The sequence below is a fragment of the Scyliorhinus torazame genome, chromosome 12 (assembly GCF_047496885.1).
Source record: "Scyliorhinus torazame isolate Kashiwa2021f chromosome 12, sScyTor2.1, whole genome shotgun sequence".
Lineage (NCBI taxonomy): Eukaryota > Metazoa > Chordata > Chondrichthyes > Carcharhiniformes > Scyliorhinidae > Scyliorhinus > Scyliorhinus torazame.
Window position 1 is genome coordinate 160,764,378 of NC_092718.1, and position 16,070 is coordinate 160,780,447.

The 16,070-nt window shown below is 53.0% G+C and overlaps 1 protein-coding gene across 11 annotated transcripts in view; it reads right to left on the bottom strand.

Annotated features, from left to right (window-relative positions):
* Positions 1 to 201: 201 nt before the first annotated feature.
* The window catches only part of gtf2ird1 (GTF2I repeat domain containing 1), a 322,923-nt gene continuing 307,054 nt past the window's right edge, over positions 202 to 16,070 (bottom strand). For all 11 annotated transcript variants that reach the window (XM_072469282.1, XM_072469285.1, XM_072469287.1 and 8 more), the window contains one exon: positions 202 to 439. In XM_072469282.1, the coding sequence (XP_072325383.1) occupies positions 371 to 439 (69 nt within the window). In that variant the 3' untranslated portion in view covers positions 202 to 370. The remainder of the gene's footprint in view (positions 440 to 16,070) is intronic.

Here is a 16,070-nt window from a genome sequence, read left to right on the forward strand (position 1 = left end):
CAAGGGAAACTTCCCTCACTATTTCCCTTCTTGGACGTAACTCAGAATTCTGAAAAGAGTATCCTTGTCAATTCTATGAAGGGGTTTGTGCATTGCTCGCGATCCCGATCCAACTGCAATAGTCCTGGATTCCCCTCGGTGAAATGCCGGAACTTGCAAGTGTTCATGAACTTGCCTTTATTGTGAATAAAATAGCCGGTATGTGAGAGTGCACGGCAGCACATTTATTTAAAGCCCTTGATCATATGGAGACAGTGTAAAAATCAGGACCTGTTCTAGAAGGAAATATTATAGTTCATACTATACGGTTATGGTACATAATTACATGTGATTTTGTCAAAATCATGCTTGTATTTGAGCAAGGTGCTGTTTAGAAATTTACAGGCCCCTGGATCTGCATGTTGACTGCACCGTAGTCTACCAGATACATCGGCCATTGCTGTGAAGAGAGAGAAAGAAATGACAATATCATTGTACAGGACAGGCAAGCCATTGAGATCAGAACAATAAACTAAATCCACTCTTACTCTTTTCACTTACATGCTTTATATACTTAAAATTGAACAACAGATAGAATGAACTGTGTAACTCTGTACAGAGCGCTATATCTTACAGTACATGTCTGAATGTAAAGAAGTAGAATCATAGAATCACGACAGTGCAGAGGAGGCCATTCAACCCATCGAGTCTGCACTGGCCCTCCGAAAGAGCACCCTGCCTATGCCCACGCCCCCACCTCACCCGTAACCCCATCTAGCGTTTGGACACTAAGGGACAATTTAGCATGGCCAATCCACCTAACCTGCACATTTTTGGACTGTGGGAGGAAACCGGAGCACCCGGAGGAAACCCACGCAGACACGGGGAGAACGGAACTCCACAGAGTTACCCGAGGACGGAATTGAACCTGGATCCCTGGCGCTGTGAGGCACTGTGCCACCGCGCTGCCCCCACCTGCAAAACTAGTTCTTTTTCTGAATATACAGAGGTGCCACACTTGTCAATACAGAACTTTTCCTCAGTTAAACTCTCCTGCCCTCTTCCAGTTTTGTAATGTTGTAAAATACCCTGTCTTCCTGTTTATCTTAACTTTGATATATTGAGTTCAAGTGTATCTCATGCGCATGCACGCATAGCATTTATGTGAATGAAATTCTTACCAGAAGAGGCAAACAAAGTTTAACGTATTGAATAACATAGAAAGCAAAGAGTTGAGGAATACTGCAATAGCTTCAGTACAGATATCCTCCTCCGACAAGTGTGCTACATTTAAAACACTCACAATTGTCGCCCATACTTCAAGATGTTTTATCTGCGTTGCTAATAAACAGCATCATTCACTTGACTTTGAGAATGAATAGATCAACCATCCGGAGCAATAGCTTTTCCTTTTTTAATGGATGCCTGATGCATCCAGTCAAAACCGTAACTTAATGCGTTTAGGTGGATTGTTTGTTTAGCTCCCACTGGGGTTCAACTTCTCTGGTGAGATCAAAGTCTCCGCTAAGCGTCCTTTTTGAAATGAGTTTGTGTATTGATGCCCCAGTCGTCAGTGGACAACAGCAACTTGCATTTTGATAGCACTTTCAATGCAGTTACATATCTCAAGGTGCATCACAGGAATGTTGTCAACTGAGTCACACAGGGAGATACTTGGACAGATGACCAAAAGAGGTTTCAAAGAGCAGCCTAAAGTGGTGGGGTGGGCAGATAAGTGGCAGATGAAACTCGATGCACAGAAGTGTGAGGTGATGCAGTTTGGTAGGAAGAACTTGGAGAGGCAATATAAAATATGGGGTACAGTTCTTGAGGAGGTGCAGGAGCAGAGGGACCTGGGTGTATGTGTGCATAGATCATTGAAAGTGGCTGGACAGGTGAAGAGAACAGTTAATAAAGCATACAGTATCCTGGACTTTATTAATAGTGACATACAGTACAAAGCAAGGAGGTTATGCTGAACTTACACAAGACGCTAGTTAGACCTCAGCAAGAACATTGCGTACAGTTGTAGGCACCACACTATAGGAAGGATGTGAACACATTTGAGAAAGTGAAGAAGAGGTTTACAAGAATGGTTCCAGGGATGAGAAACTTCAGTTATGAGGATAGATTGGAGAGGTGCGTTTGATAAGGTTCCCCATGGTCGGCTCATGAAGAAAGTAAGGAGGCGTGGGATAGAGGGAAATTTGGCCAATTGGATAAGTAACTGGCTATCACATAGAAGACAGAGGATGGTGGTGGATGGAAAATTTTCAGACTGGAGACCAGTTACAAGCGGTGTATCAAGTGCTGGGTCCTCTCCTATTTGTGATTTTTATCAATGACTTGGAGGAGGGGGCTGAAGGGTGGGTCAGTAAATTTGCTGATGACACCAAGATTGGTGGAGTAGTGGATGAGGTGGAGGGCTGTTGTAGGCTGCAAAGAGACATTGATAGGATGCAGAGCTGGGCCGAAAAATGGCATATGGAGTTTAACCCTGATAAGTGCGAGGTGATTCATTTTGGTAGGACAAATTTGAATGCGGATTACAGGGTCAACGGCAGGGTTCTGAGGAATGTGGAGGAACAGAGAGATCTTGGGGTTCATGTCCACAGATCTCTGAAGGTTGCCACTCAAGTGGATAGAGCCGTGAAGAAGGCCTATAGTGTGTTAGCGTTTATTAACAGGGGGCTAGAGTTTAAGAGCCGTGGGGTTTTGCTGCAACTGTACAGGAGCCTGGTGAGACCACATTTGGAGTATTGTGTGCAGTTCTGGTCACCTCATTATAGAAAGGATGTGGAAGCATTGGAAAGGGTGCAAAGGAGATTTACCAGGATGCTGCCTGGATTGGAGGGTAGGTCTTATGAGGAAAGGTTGAGGGAGCTAGGGCTTTTCTCTTTGGAGCGAAGAAGGATGAGAGGCGACTTAATAGAGGTTTATAAGATGATGAGGGGGATAGATAGAGTGGATGTTCAGAGACTATTTCCTCGGGTGGATGTAGCTGTTACAAGAGGGCATAACTATAAGGTTCGGGGTGGGAGATATAGGAGGGATGTCCGAGGTAGGTTCTTTACTCAGAGAGTGGTTAGAGTGTGGAATGCCTGCTGTGATAGTGGAGTCGGACACTTTAGGAACTTTCAAGCGGTTATTGGATAGGCACATGGAGCACACCAGAATGACAGGGAGTGAGATAGCTTGATTTTGGTTTCGGACAAAGCTCGGCACAACATCGAGGGCCGAAGGGCCTGTTCTGTGCTGTACTGTTCTATGTATGTTCTAGGTTGGGACTGTTATCCTTGGAGAGAAGAATTTAGGAGGAGATTTGATAGACGTGTTCAAAATCATGAGAGGGCTGGACAGAGTAGACAGGGAGAAACTGTTCCCGCTTGTAAAAGGATTGAGAACAGATTGGGCACAGATGTAAAGTGACTTGCAAAATAAGCAAATGTGGTGTGAGAAAGATAGCGAGTCTGGAATGCACCGCCTGGAGTGTGATGGGGACACGTTCAATCGAGGTATTCATGAGGCATTGGATGATTATTTGAATGGAAGCAGTACGCAGGGGAAAAGGCAGGGGAACTACACTGAGCCATGATGCTCATTTGGAGAGGCAGTGCAGCCACAATGGGTCGAATAGCCTCCTTCTACACATTAACAATACTGATTCTGTGCAACAGTGAGAGGTACAGAGACTTTGGGGGGGGATACCAGAGCTTAGGGTCCAGGAAATGAAGAACATGGCAGCCAATAGTGCAGTGATTTTTTAAAAAAATGTTTTAATTGGGTTTTCAAATTTTGTACTTCACAACTCATAGGTTATATGTTACACTTTACATGACCGTGCCGACCAGAGATAAGAACAAACAAAACGGAGCAAGAAATAAAAGGAGGTAAAAAAAACAGGCAGAAGTCATTACAGATATTTACATCCGATGGTTTTCCCTCCTGCTGTGGCCATGTCCCCCCCTTTGACCACTGTATCTTTATTGCAGTTCCCAGTTTGGCCCGGGTGTGTATTTGCAGATGTCTATCTACAGTTCTAGTCCCTTGTCTCTCTCAATTGCCTTGTGTATCCCCCCCCCCTCTCCCCCTCTCCACCATCGCACCCTCTTCCCCTCTTTTTTCATCTCACTCGTGTCTCCCCCTACCACCTCCTTCTATTGGTTTCTGGCTACAATCAGATCCTGGAACAAGTTACTGAATGGCTTCCATGTCCTGTGGAAGCCCTCTTCTGACCCTCGGATAGCAAATTCTATTTTCTCCAGTTAGAGAAATTCTGTCACGTTGGACAGCCAGTCTGCAGCCTTGGGTTGAGCGGCCGATTGCTCGCCGAGCAGGATTTTCCGAAGGGCAATCAGGGAGCAAAGGCTGGAGTGTCAGCCCTCTCCCCATGAAGAGTCCTGGCTGGTCTGAGTCCCCCAAGACTGTCAATTTTTGGTATGGCTCCACCCTCACTCCCACAATCCTGGACATTGCCTCAAAAATGTACTCCAGTACCCTGCAAGTCTGGGACATGCCCAGAAACATGTGGGTGTGGTTGGCCGGGCCTCCCTGGAGCCGTTTGCATTCGTCCTCCACCTCCGGAAAGAACTCACTAATTCGGGTTCTGGTTAGATGCACTCTGTGCACCACCTTTAGCTGCGTTAGGCTCAGCCCTGCGCATGTGGAGGTGAAGTTCGCCCTGTGCTTTGATCCATAGTCTTCCCCCTTTCTCTATGCCGAGTTCTTCCTTCCATTTTTCCCATGTCTCATCCAGGGGAAAGAGTACCTCTTCCAACAGATGTCTGTACAGGTCCCCAGTTTCCCTTCCCTAGGTCGCCCGTGCCCATCAGCGTTTCAATGAACAAATGTCCTGGTATCTGGGGGTATGTCGTTGGTTTCCTTAGGAAGGATGTTTTTGACCTTATGTATCTGAGCTCATTTCCTTTTGGAAATTGGAACCTCTCTGTGAGTTCCCCCACAGTCGCTTCTCTGTCATCCTGGCATGTGTCCCTAATCGTCAGTGTCCCCTTGTCCTGTATCCACTTTTGAAGGTGTCGTCCATTATTGCAGGAGTAAACCTGTGGTTGTTGCAGATGGGGGCCATGGTGGACATTTTGGTTGGGCCAAAGTGTTGCCTCATCGGGTACCATGTCCGGAGAGTGGCTACTACCACTGGCCTTCTGTCGTGCTTGATCGGGGGGGATGGGAGTGTGGCTGTGACTAGGGCTCAGAGGGAAGTCCTTATGCAGGAACTCTCCTCCATCCTCACCCACTCTCCTCCAGTTTCCTTCACCCATCTCCTCACTCTTTCTGCTGTGGCCTATGTTTCTTTTCCTTTGTAGGACCTTCTTTTGGTACCTCGGGTTTTCCCTCTCCACACAAACGGCATGATTAGTTTGTCTACCATGTTGAAGAAAGCCTTGGAGATGTAGATCAGGAGGGATCTGAACAGGAAGAGGAACCGGAAAGTACGTTCATTTTGATCGTCTGCGAGGGAGAGTGGGAGTGGGCTCCATCTCTGTACGTCCCTTTTGACTTCCTCCACCAGACTGGTCAGGTTCCAGTTGTGGATCCGTGTCCAGTCGTGGGCTATTTGGATCCCCAGGTAGCGGAATTTGATTTGGGCTTGTTTGGATCGCAGTCCCTCCAGTGCTGCCTCACGGCATCGAGGGCCCGAGTTCCATCCCGGCCAGTGTGGAGTTTGCACATTCTCCCCGCGTCTGCTTGGGTCTCCCCCCCCCACAACCCAAAGATATGCAGAGTCGGTGGATTGGCCACGCTAAATTGAAATGCCCCTTAATTGGAAAAATGTTTTTAAAATGTTTGACGTTTTCCCCGATTTGCGGTTTGATCTGTCTGTCCGTGGGTCCTGTATGCAGCTAAAGTCTCCCCCACCCCCCCACCCCAACCCCCATGATACGTATTTCCATCGGGAGCTGTACCACCGTCCCCCTCGCTCGTACTTTCTTGTGCTAGCTCACCTGCTAGTGTGGTGGCCTCCTACCCCTAGGGTCGATCTATACCTCCTCTGACCGATGCATATCTCGTCTCCATTCCACCTCCTCAACCCCTCTCCTTCATCTCACTGCTCTCACCCCTGCCTCTCTGGGATTCAACGTCAGATTTGAAGTCAAGGCGGTTTAGCCTCGCGCAGATAGTCTCAACATTTTTTTTGTTGACCGATACGATTAAGTGTCTGATTCATTGCTGGTGACATTGCTTTCCCATCCCGTGCTTGTGCCCAAATTCATCTGCGTCCGCTGGTGCGGTGAAATAGTATTCCCTACCCTGGAAAAACACCCAGAGCTTGGTGGGGTACAGTATCCCGGACCACACGTTGTTCTTCTAAAGGGCCACCTTGGCTTTGTTAAATTATACCTGGCACTTGGTCTGCCCCAATGTCCTGGTACACCTGGATTGAGTGTCACTCCCACTTATAGGACCTTGTAAGTCTTGCCCAGTTCAGGATCTTTTCCCAGTCTTGGTACCAGTGCTGTTTCTCAATGATGGCTCACGGCTGCTCCCCGGCCTGGGGCTTTGGCCAGAGTGACCTGTGGAGTCTGTCCACTTCTGGGGGTTGAGGGAAGCTTTCCCCTCCAACAAGTTTGCCCAGCATTTTGGCCACGAATTGCTTGGGTTCCTGTCCTCGGTAGGATGCGGAGGCTTTGGCGGCATGAGCAGTTTTCTTGGTCCTTGATCTTCCCCCTCAGTGTCTCTTGCAGCACCACTAACTTTGCCATCCCTGTCTCCAGTAAGGCGATCCAATCGCTCTGGTTGGTCACAGACTTCTCCAGTTCTCTGATCGTCACCTCCTGAGTCTCTAGCCGCCATTCCATCTCTTCCAGCACTGCTTGCAGGGTGACCAGAGCCTCCACTATCGCCACTTTCACCATCATTTCAAGTTTGATGGCACCCTTGAGTTCTTGGGAATTCCTGTGTTAGGTGTTGTGTTATATTACTACTCCTGGTGACATGTTATACTACAGGGGTGTAATATATATGCAACTCATTTGTCTTGCCGAGTTATACTTAACTTGATGATAAACAGTTGAAGTCTTCCAGTTGGTGACAAATTATTTATTGAGTAACAAAATAATATACTTGTGAGTTCTTTACTTTAATAGTTTGACTAGTCGTAGAATTAACTAAGATTGAACTAAATTCACAATGAATATAATACACTACACTCTGAGCTGGTCACTGGGCTGGTTTAGCTCAGTGGGCTAGACAGCAGGTTTGTGATGCAGAACAAGGTCAGCAGCGCGGGTTCAATTCCCGTACCAGCTGAGAATTCTGAATTCTCCCTCAGTGTACCCGAACAGGCCCCAGGATGTGGTGACTAGGGGCTTTTCACAGTAACTTCATTGCAGTGTTAATGTAAGCCTACTTGTGACAATAAAGATTATTTACATTTACATTTACTTCTATCCTCTAGCTACAACACACATGAAGAGAGCGGGTAAATAGCCTGAGCTTACTTATATACTCCATGTTTGTGTTGCCCTCAAGTGGTCATCTGACTGTACTGACTGATCATGTATCATTCATCGGGAACCCCACCCCGGGTTTAGTGGGCTATTGCCTAATTTCGAGTTTCCAGGAAGAGAGACACCTTTTGTGGGTCTGCTCAGCAGGTCCCTTCACCGGACGTCCGTGCAGTGATTAAAATGGAGAATGTTTGAGAGTCAGGATTGGAGGTTCCCAGAGGTTGTAGGGATGAAGGACCATACAAAGATAGTGAGGAGAAAGGCCAATGAGGAACTTGAAAGCAAGGATGAGAATTTTAAAATCAAGGTGCTGGCAAACCTGGAGCCAGTGTAGGTCAGTTAGCAGAGGGATGTTGGGTGAATGGGAAGCGATATGGATTAGGATAGGGGTAGCAGTTTCAGATAAGTTTACATTTAAGTAAGGTTGGCCAAGAAAGCATTACTAACAGGACTCCAGGTGACAAAAGCCACGGATGAGGGCTTCAACAGGAGATCCACACAGAATCCCTGCAGTGCAGGTGGAGGTCCTTCGGCCCATCAAGTCTGCACATACCCTCTGCAAGAGCGCCCTATTAAGGCCCACTCCCCCACCCTATCCCCGTGTCCCCACCTAACCTGCACATATTTGGACACTAAGGGACAATTTAGCCTGGACAAATGGGCACACCCATGCACAAAACTCGAAAATAAACATTTTTTAAAAAACGTAAACATCAGGAAATCCCAAACTTTTCAAGCCGTGGAACCCCTAGTGACCTGAGCATTCTCAGAATGTTGATGTCACTCTCTGGCCGTGAATTAGGTGTAAACACAGAAATTAAATGTAAACAAGTCTTTTCTAGCTATATCCATACATATATTAGGAATTAGGACGAGGCTCATAGTCACTATAACATTCAGCAGCTATATGGCTGCTTCACCATTAACCATTATTAACCCCTGATGATTACACCCTCCCATGATCCTTTATCATTAACCCCTGGAAGTAGTAACAATTTTAGGAGGGGGTTTTTAAAAATGTTCTCTGATTAAAAAATAACGTTGTCATTTTTAATGACAGGAGTGACGCTGGAAAATTGATGCTCACATTGAACACATGCACTTCTCTTGCTCACACCTCCCTCACACAACTCACTCACTCACAACTCCCTCACACACTCACTCGCTCCAACCCACACTCACTCACCCCACACACACACATACGCCCCTCCCCCCACACACACACATACGCCCCTCCCCCACACACTCACGCCTCTCCCCCCACACACACACATACGCCCCTCCCCCACACACTCACCTCTCCCCCACACACTCACCTCTCCCCCACACACACACGCCTCTCCCCCCACACACACACATACGCCCCTCCCCCACACACTCACCTCTCCCCCTGCACACACACTCACCTCTCCCCCACACACACACTCACCTCTCCCTCACACACACACTCACCTCTCCCCCACACACACACTCACCTCTCCCCCACACACACACTCACCTCTCCCTCCACACACACACTCACCTCTCCCCCACACACACACTCACCTCTCCCCCCAAACACACACTCACCTCTCCCCCACACACACACTCACCTCTCCCCCACACACACACTCACCTCTCCCTCACACACACACTCACCTCTCCCCCACACACACACTCACCTCTCCCCCACACACACACTCACCTCTCCCTCCACACACACACTCACCTCTCCCCCACACACACACTCACCTCTCCCCCCAAACACACACTCACCTCTCCCCCACACACACACTCACCTCTCCCCCACACACACACTCACCTCTCCCCCACACACACACTCACCTCTCCCCCACACACACACTCACCTCTCCCTCACACACTCACCTCTCCCCACACACACACTCACCTCTCCCTCACACACACACTCACCTCTCCCCCACACACACACTCACCTCTCCCTCACACACACACTCACCTCTCCCCCACACACACACTCACCTCTCCCCCACACACACACTCACCTCTCCCCCCACACACACACACACTCACCTCTCCCCCACACACACACTCACCTCTCCCCCCACACACACACACACTCACCTCTCCCCCACACACACACTCACCTCTCCCCCACACACACACTCACCTCTCCCTCCACACACACTCACCTCTCCCCCCACACACACACTCACCTCTCCCCCCAAACACACACTCACCTCTCCCTCCAAACACACACTCACCTCTCCCCCACACACACACACTCACCTCTCCCCCTCACACACACACTCACCTCTCCCCCCACACACACTCACCTCTCCCCCCACACACACACTCACCTCTCCCCCCAAACACACACTCACCTCTCTCCCCGCACACACTCACCTCTCCCCCCCACACACACACTCACCTCTCCCCCTCACACACACACTCACCTCTCCCCCCACACACACTCACCTCTCCCCCACACACACACTCACCTCTCCCTCCAAACACACACTCACCTCTCCCCCACACACACACACTCACCTCTCCCCCTCACACACACACACCTCTCCCCCCACACACACACACCTCTCCCCCCACACACACACTCACCTCTCCCCCCACACACACTCACCTCTCCCCCCACACACACACTCACCTCTCCCCTCAAACACACACTCACCTCTCTCCCCACACACACTCACCTCTCCCTCACACACACACTCACCTCTCCCCCACACACACACTCACCTCTCCCTCCACACACACACTCACCTCTCCCCCCAAACACACACTCACCTCTCCCTCCACACACACACTCACCTCTCCCCCCACACACACTCACCTCTCCCCCACACACACACTCACCTCTCCCTCCAAACACACACTCACCTCTCCCCCACACACACACACTCACCTCTCCCCCTCACACACACACACACCTCTCCCCCCACACACACACACCTCTCCCCCCACACACACACTCACCTCTCCCCCCACACACACTCACCTCTCCCCCCACACACACACTCACCTCTCCCCCCAAACACACACTCACCTCTCTCCCCACACACACTCACCTCTCCCTCACACACACAGTCACCTCTCCCCCACACACACACTCACCTCTCCCTCCACACACACACTCACCTCTCCCCCCAAACACACACTCACCTCTCCCTCCACACACACACTCACCTCTCCCTCCACACACACACTCACCTCTCCCCCACACACACACACTCACCTCTCCCTCCACACACACACTCACCTCTCCCCCCACACACACTCGCCCCCCCCAAACACACACTCAACTCTCCCCCACACACACACTCACCTCTCCCTCCACACACACACTCACCTCTCCCCCCACACACACTCGCCCCCCCAAACACACACTCAACTCTCCCCCACACACACTCGCCCCCCCCAAACACACACTCACCTCTCCCCCACACACACACTCACCTCTACCCCCACACACACACTCAACTCTCCCCCACACACACACTCACCTCTCCCCCCCCACACACACTCACCTCTCCCCCCACACACACACTCACCTCTCCCCCCACACACACACTCACCTCTCCCCCCACACACACACTCACCTCTCCCCCCACACACACACTCACCTCTCCCCCACACACACACTCACCTCTCCCCCCAAACACACACTCACCTCTCCCCCACACACACACTCACCTCTCCCCCCAAACACACACTCACCTCTCCCCCACACACACTCACCTCTCCCCCACACACACACTCACCTCTCCCCCCGCACACACACTCACCTCTCCCCCACACACACACTCACCTCTCCCCCACACACACACTCCCCTTTCCCCCACACACACACACACTCACCTCTCCCCCACACACACACTCACCTCTCCCCCCCACACACACACTCACCTCTCCCCCCCCACACACACACACTCACCTCTCCCCCCCACACACACTCACCTCTACCCCCACACACACACTCACCTCTCCCCCACACACACACTCCCCTCTCCCCCCCACACACACACTCACCTCTCCCCCCCACACACACACACTCACCTCTCCCCCCACACACACTCACCTCTACCCCCACACACACACTCACCTCTCCCCCACACACACACTCCCCTCTCCCCCACACACACACACTCACCTCTCCCCCCACACACACACTCACCTCTCCCCCCACACAAACTCGCCCCCCCAAACACACACTCACCTCTCCCTCCACACACACACTCACCTCTCCCCCCACACACACACTCAACTCTCCCCCACACACACTCGCCCCCCCCAAACACACACTCAACTCTCCCCCCACACACACACTCACCTCTCCCCACACACACACTCAACTCTCCCCCCACACACACACTCGCCCCCCCAAACACACACTCACCTCTCCCTCCACACACACACTCACCTCTCCCCCACACACACACTCACCTCTCCCCCAACATACACACTCACCTCTCCCCCAAACACACACTCACCTCTCCCTCCACACACACTCACCTCTCCCCCACACACAGACTCACCTCTCCCCCCACACACACTCGCCCCCCCCAAACACACACTCGCCCCCCCAAACACACACTCACCTCTCCCTCCACACACACACTCACCTCTCCCCCACGCACACACTCGCCCCCCCCCTACATACACACTCACCTCTCCCCCACACACACACTCACCTCTCCCCCCACACACACACTCACCTCTCCCTCCACACACACACTCACCTCTCCCCCCCACACACACACTTACCTCTCTCCCCACACACACACTCAACACCCCCACACACACTTGCCCCACACACACACTTGCCCCACACTCGCCCCCCACACACTCACACATATACCCCCCACACACACACACTCACCTCTCCCCCCCACACACACACTCACCTCTCCCTCCACACACACACTCACCTCTCCCCCCACACACACACTCGCCCCCCCAAACACACACTCAACTCTCCCCCCCACACACACTCGCCCCCCCCAAACACACACTCACCTCTCCCCCCACACACACACTCACCTCTCCCTCCACACACACACTCACCTCTCCCCCCACACACACTCGCCCCCCCAAACACACACTCACCTCTCCCTCCACACACACACTCACCTCTCCCTCCACACACACACTCACCTCTCCCTCCACACACACACTCACCTCTCCCTCCACACACACACTCACCTCTCCCTCCACACACACACTCACCTCTCCCTCCACACACACACTCACCTCTCCCTCCACACACACACTCACCTCTCTCTCCACACACACACTCACCTCTCCCCCCACACACACTCGTCCCCCAAACACACACTCAACTCTCCCCCCACACACACATTCGCCCCCCCAAACACACACTCACCTCTCCCCCACACACACACTCACCTCTCCCTCCACACACACACACACTCGCCCCCCCAAACACACACTCACCTCTCCCTCCACACACACTCACCTCTCCCCACGCACACACACTCGCCCCCCCAAACACACACTCACCTCTCCCCCACACAAACATTCACCTCTCCCCCACACACACACTCACCTCTCCCCCCACACACATACTCACCTCTCCCCCCCACACACACACTCACCTCTCTCCCCACACACACACTCACCTCTCCCTCCACACACACACACAACCCCCCCCACACACACTTGTCCCACACACACACTTGCCCCACAGTCGCCCCCCACACACTCACACATATACCCCCCACACACACACACTCACCTCTCCCCCCACACACACACTCACACATATACCCCCCACACACACACTCACACATATACCCTCCACACACACACTCACACATATACCCTCCACACACACACACACACTCACCTCTCCCCCACATACACACTCACCTCTCCCCCACACACACACTCACCTCTCCCCCCACACACACACTCACCTCTCCCCCACACAAACATTCACCTCTCCCCCACACACAAACTCACCTCTCCCCCCCCACACACACACTCAGCTCTCCCCCCACACACACACTCACCTCTCCCCCCACACACACACTCGCCCCCCCAAACACACACTCACCTCTCCCTCCACACACACACTCACCTCTCCCCCCACACACATACTCACCTCTCCCCCCCCACACACACACTCACCTCTCTCCCCACACACACACTCACCTCTCCCTCCACACACACACACAACCCCCCCCACACACACTTGCCCCACAGTCGACCCCCACACACTCACACATATACCCCCCACACACACACACACTCACCTCTCCCCCCACACACACACTCACCTCTCCCCCCACACACACACTCGCCCCCCCAAACACACACTCACCTCCCCCTCCACACACACACTCACCTCTCCCCCCACACACACACTCACCTCTCCCCCACACACACACGCGCCCCTCCCCCTACATACACACTCACCTCTCCCCCACACACACACTCACTTCTCCCCCCACACACACACTCACCTCTCCCCCCACACACACACACTTACCTCTCTCCCCACACACACACTCAACCCCCCCACACACACTTGCCCCACACACACACTCACCTCTCCCCCACACACACACGCGCCCCTCCCCCTACATACACACTCACCTCTCCCCCACACACACACTCACCTCTCCCCCCACACACACACTCGCCCCCCCAAACACACACTCACCTCTCCCTCCACACACACACTCACCTCTCCCCCCACACACACTCGCCCCCCCCGAAACACACACTCACCTCTCCCTCCACACACACACTCGCCCCCCCCAAGCACACACTCACCTCTCCCCCTACACACACACTCAACTCTCCCCCCACACACACACTCACCTCTCCCCCCACACACACACTCACCTCTCCCCCCACACACACACTCACCTCTCCCCCCACACACACACTCACCTCTCCCCCCACACACACACTCACCTCTCCCCCCACACACACACTCACCTCTCCCCCCCCACACACACTCACCTCTCCCCCCCACACACACTCACCTCTCCCCCCACACACACACTCGCCGCCCCCACACACACTCACCCCCCACACACACACTCGCCCCCCCAAGCACACACTCACCTCTCCCTCCACACACACTCACCTCTCCCCCCACACACACACTCACCTCTCCCCCCCACACACACTCACCTCTCCCCCCCACACACACTCACCTCTCCCCCCCACACACACTCACCTCTCCCCCCCAGACACACTCACCTCTCCCCCCACACACACTCGCCCCCCACACACACACTCACCTCTCCCACCAAACACACACTCATCCCCCACACACACACTCACCTCTCCCCCCACACACACACTCACCTCTCCTCCCCACACACACACTCGTCCCCCACACACACACATTTGCCCCACACACTTGCCCCCCCACATACACACTCACCCCCACCACATGCACACTCGCCCCCACCACATACACACTCGCCCCCCCACATACACACACTCGCCCCCCCCACATACACACACTCGCCCCCCCCACACACACACACTCGCCCCCCCACACACACACACTCGCCCCCCCCCACACACACACTCACCCTCCACACACACACTCGACCCCCCACACACATACCCACACTCCCCCACACACACATACCCACACTCCCCCCCCCACACACACACTCACCTCTCCCCCCCACACACACTCACCTCTCCCCCCCACACACACTCACCTCTCCCCCCCACACACACTCACCTCTCCCCCCCACACACACTCGCCCCCCACACACACACTCACCTCTCCCCCCAAACACACACTCATCCCCCACACACACACTCACCTCTCCCCCCACACACACACTCACCTCTCCCCCCACACACACACTCGTCCCCCACACACACACACATTTGCCCCACACACTTGCCCCCCCACATACACACTCACCCCCACCACATGCACACTCGCCCCCACCACATACACACTCGCCCCCGCACATACACACACTCGCCCCCCCACATACACACACTCGCCCCCCCACACACACACACTCGACCCCCCACACACACACACTCACCCTCCACACACACACTCGACCCCCCACACACATACCCACACTCCCCCACACACACATACCCACACTCCCCCCCCCCCACACACACACACACACATTCCCCCCACACTCCACCCCTACACACACACATATACACACACTACCCCCCCCCCCCCCAGACACACACATACACACTCCCCCCACACACACGCACTCCCCCCACACACACACACACTCATGCTTCCCAAACATACACACTTACCCCCCTCATACATACACATACCCGGCCCAACCACACACAAAAGGTGTTGAAACCAACTATAGTGCCCTGATTACCATGCTGGCAAAGACTAGCTATCTCAGCAAAAATAAACTTTTGCTCCTGGAATCTGGGCCTGACTTTGCTCAATGTCACACCCAGTGGGCCAATTAAACATTTAAACCACTGCTGCAGCTCTTCCTCAAACAGCGCAGTCTATAGCAGCCCTGACTCAGGCTGAGGAGCAGTCTCTGTATTCAGGTCTGCCTTCTGTAAACTGCAAGTGATGTAGAACCCCGAGATGGGAGGTCAGGATAATGGAACCAATAACTTAATGCATATTCAATTTTAAAATAATTA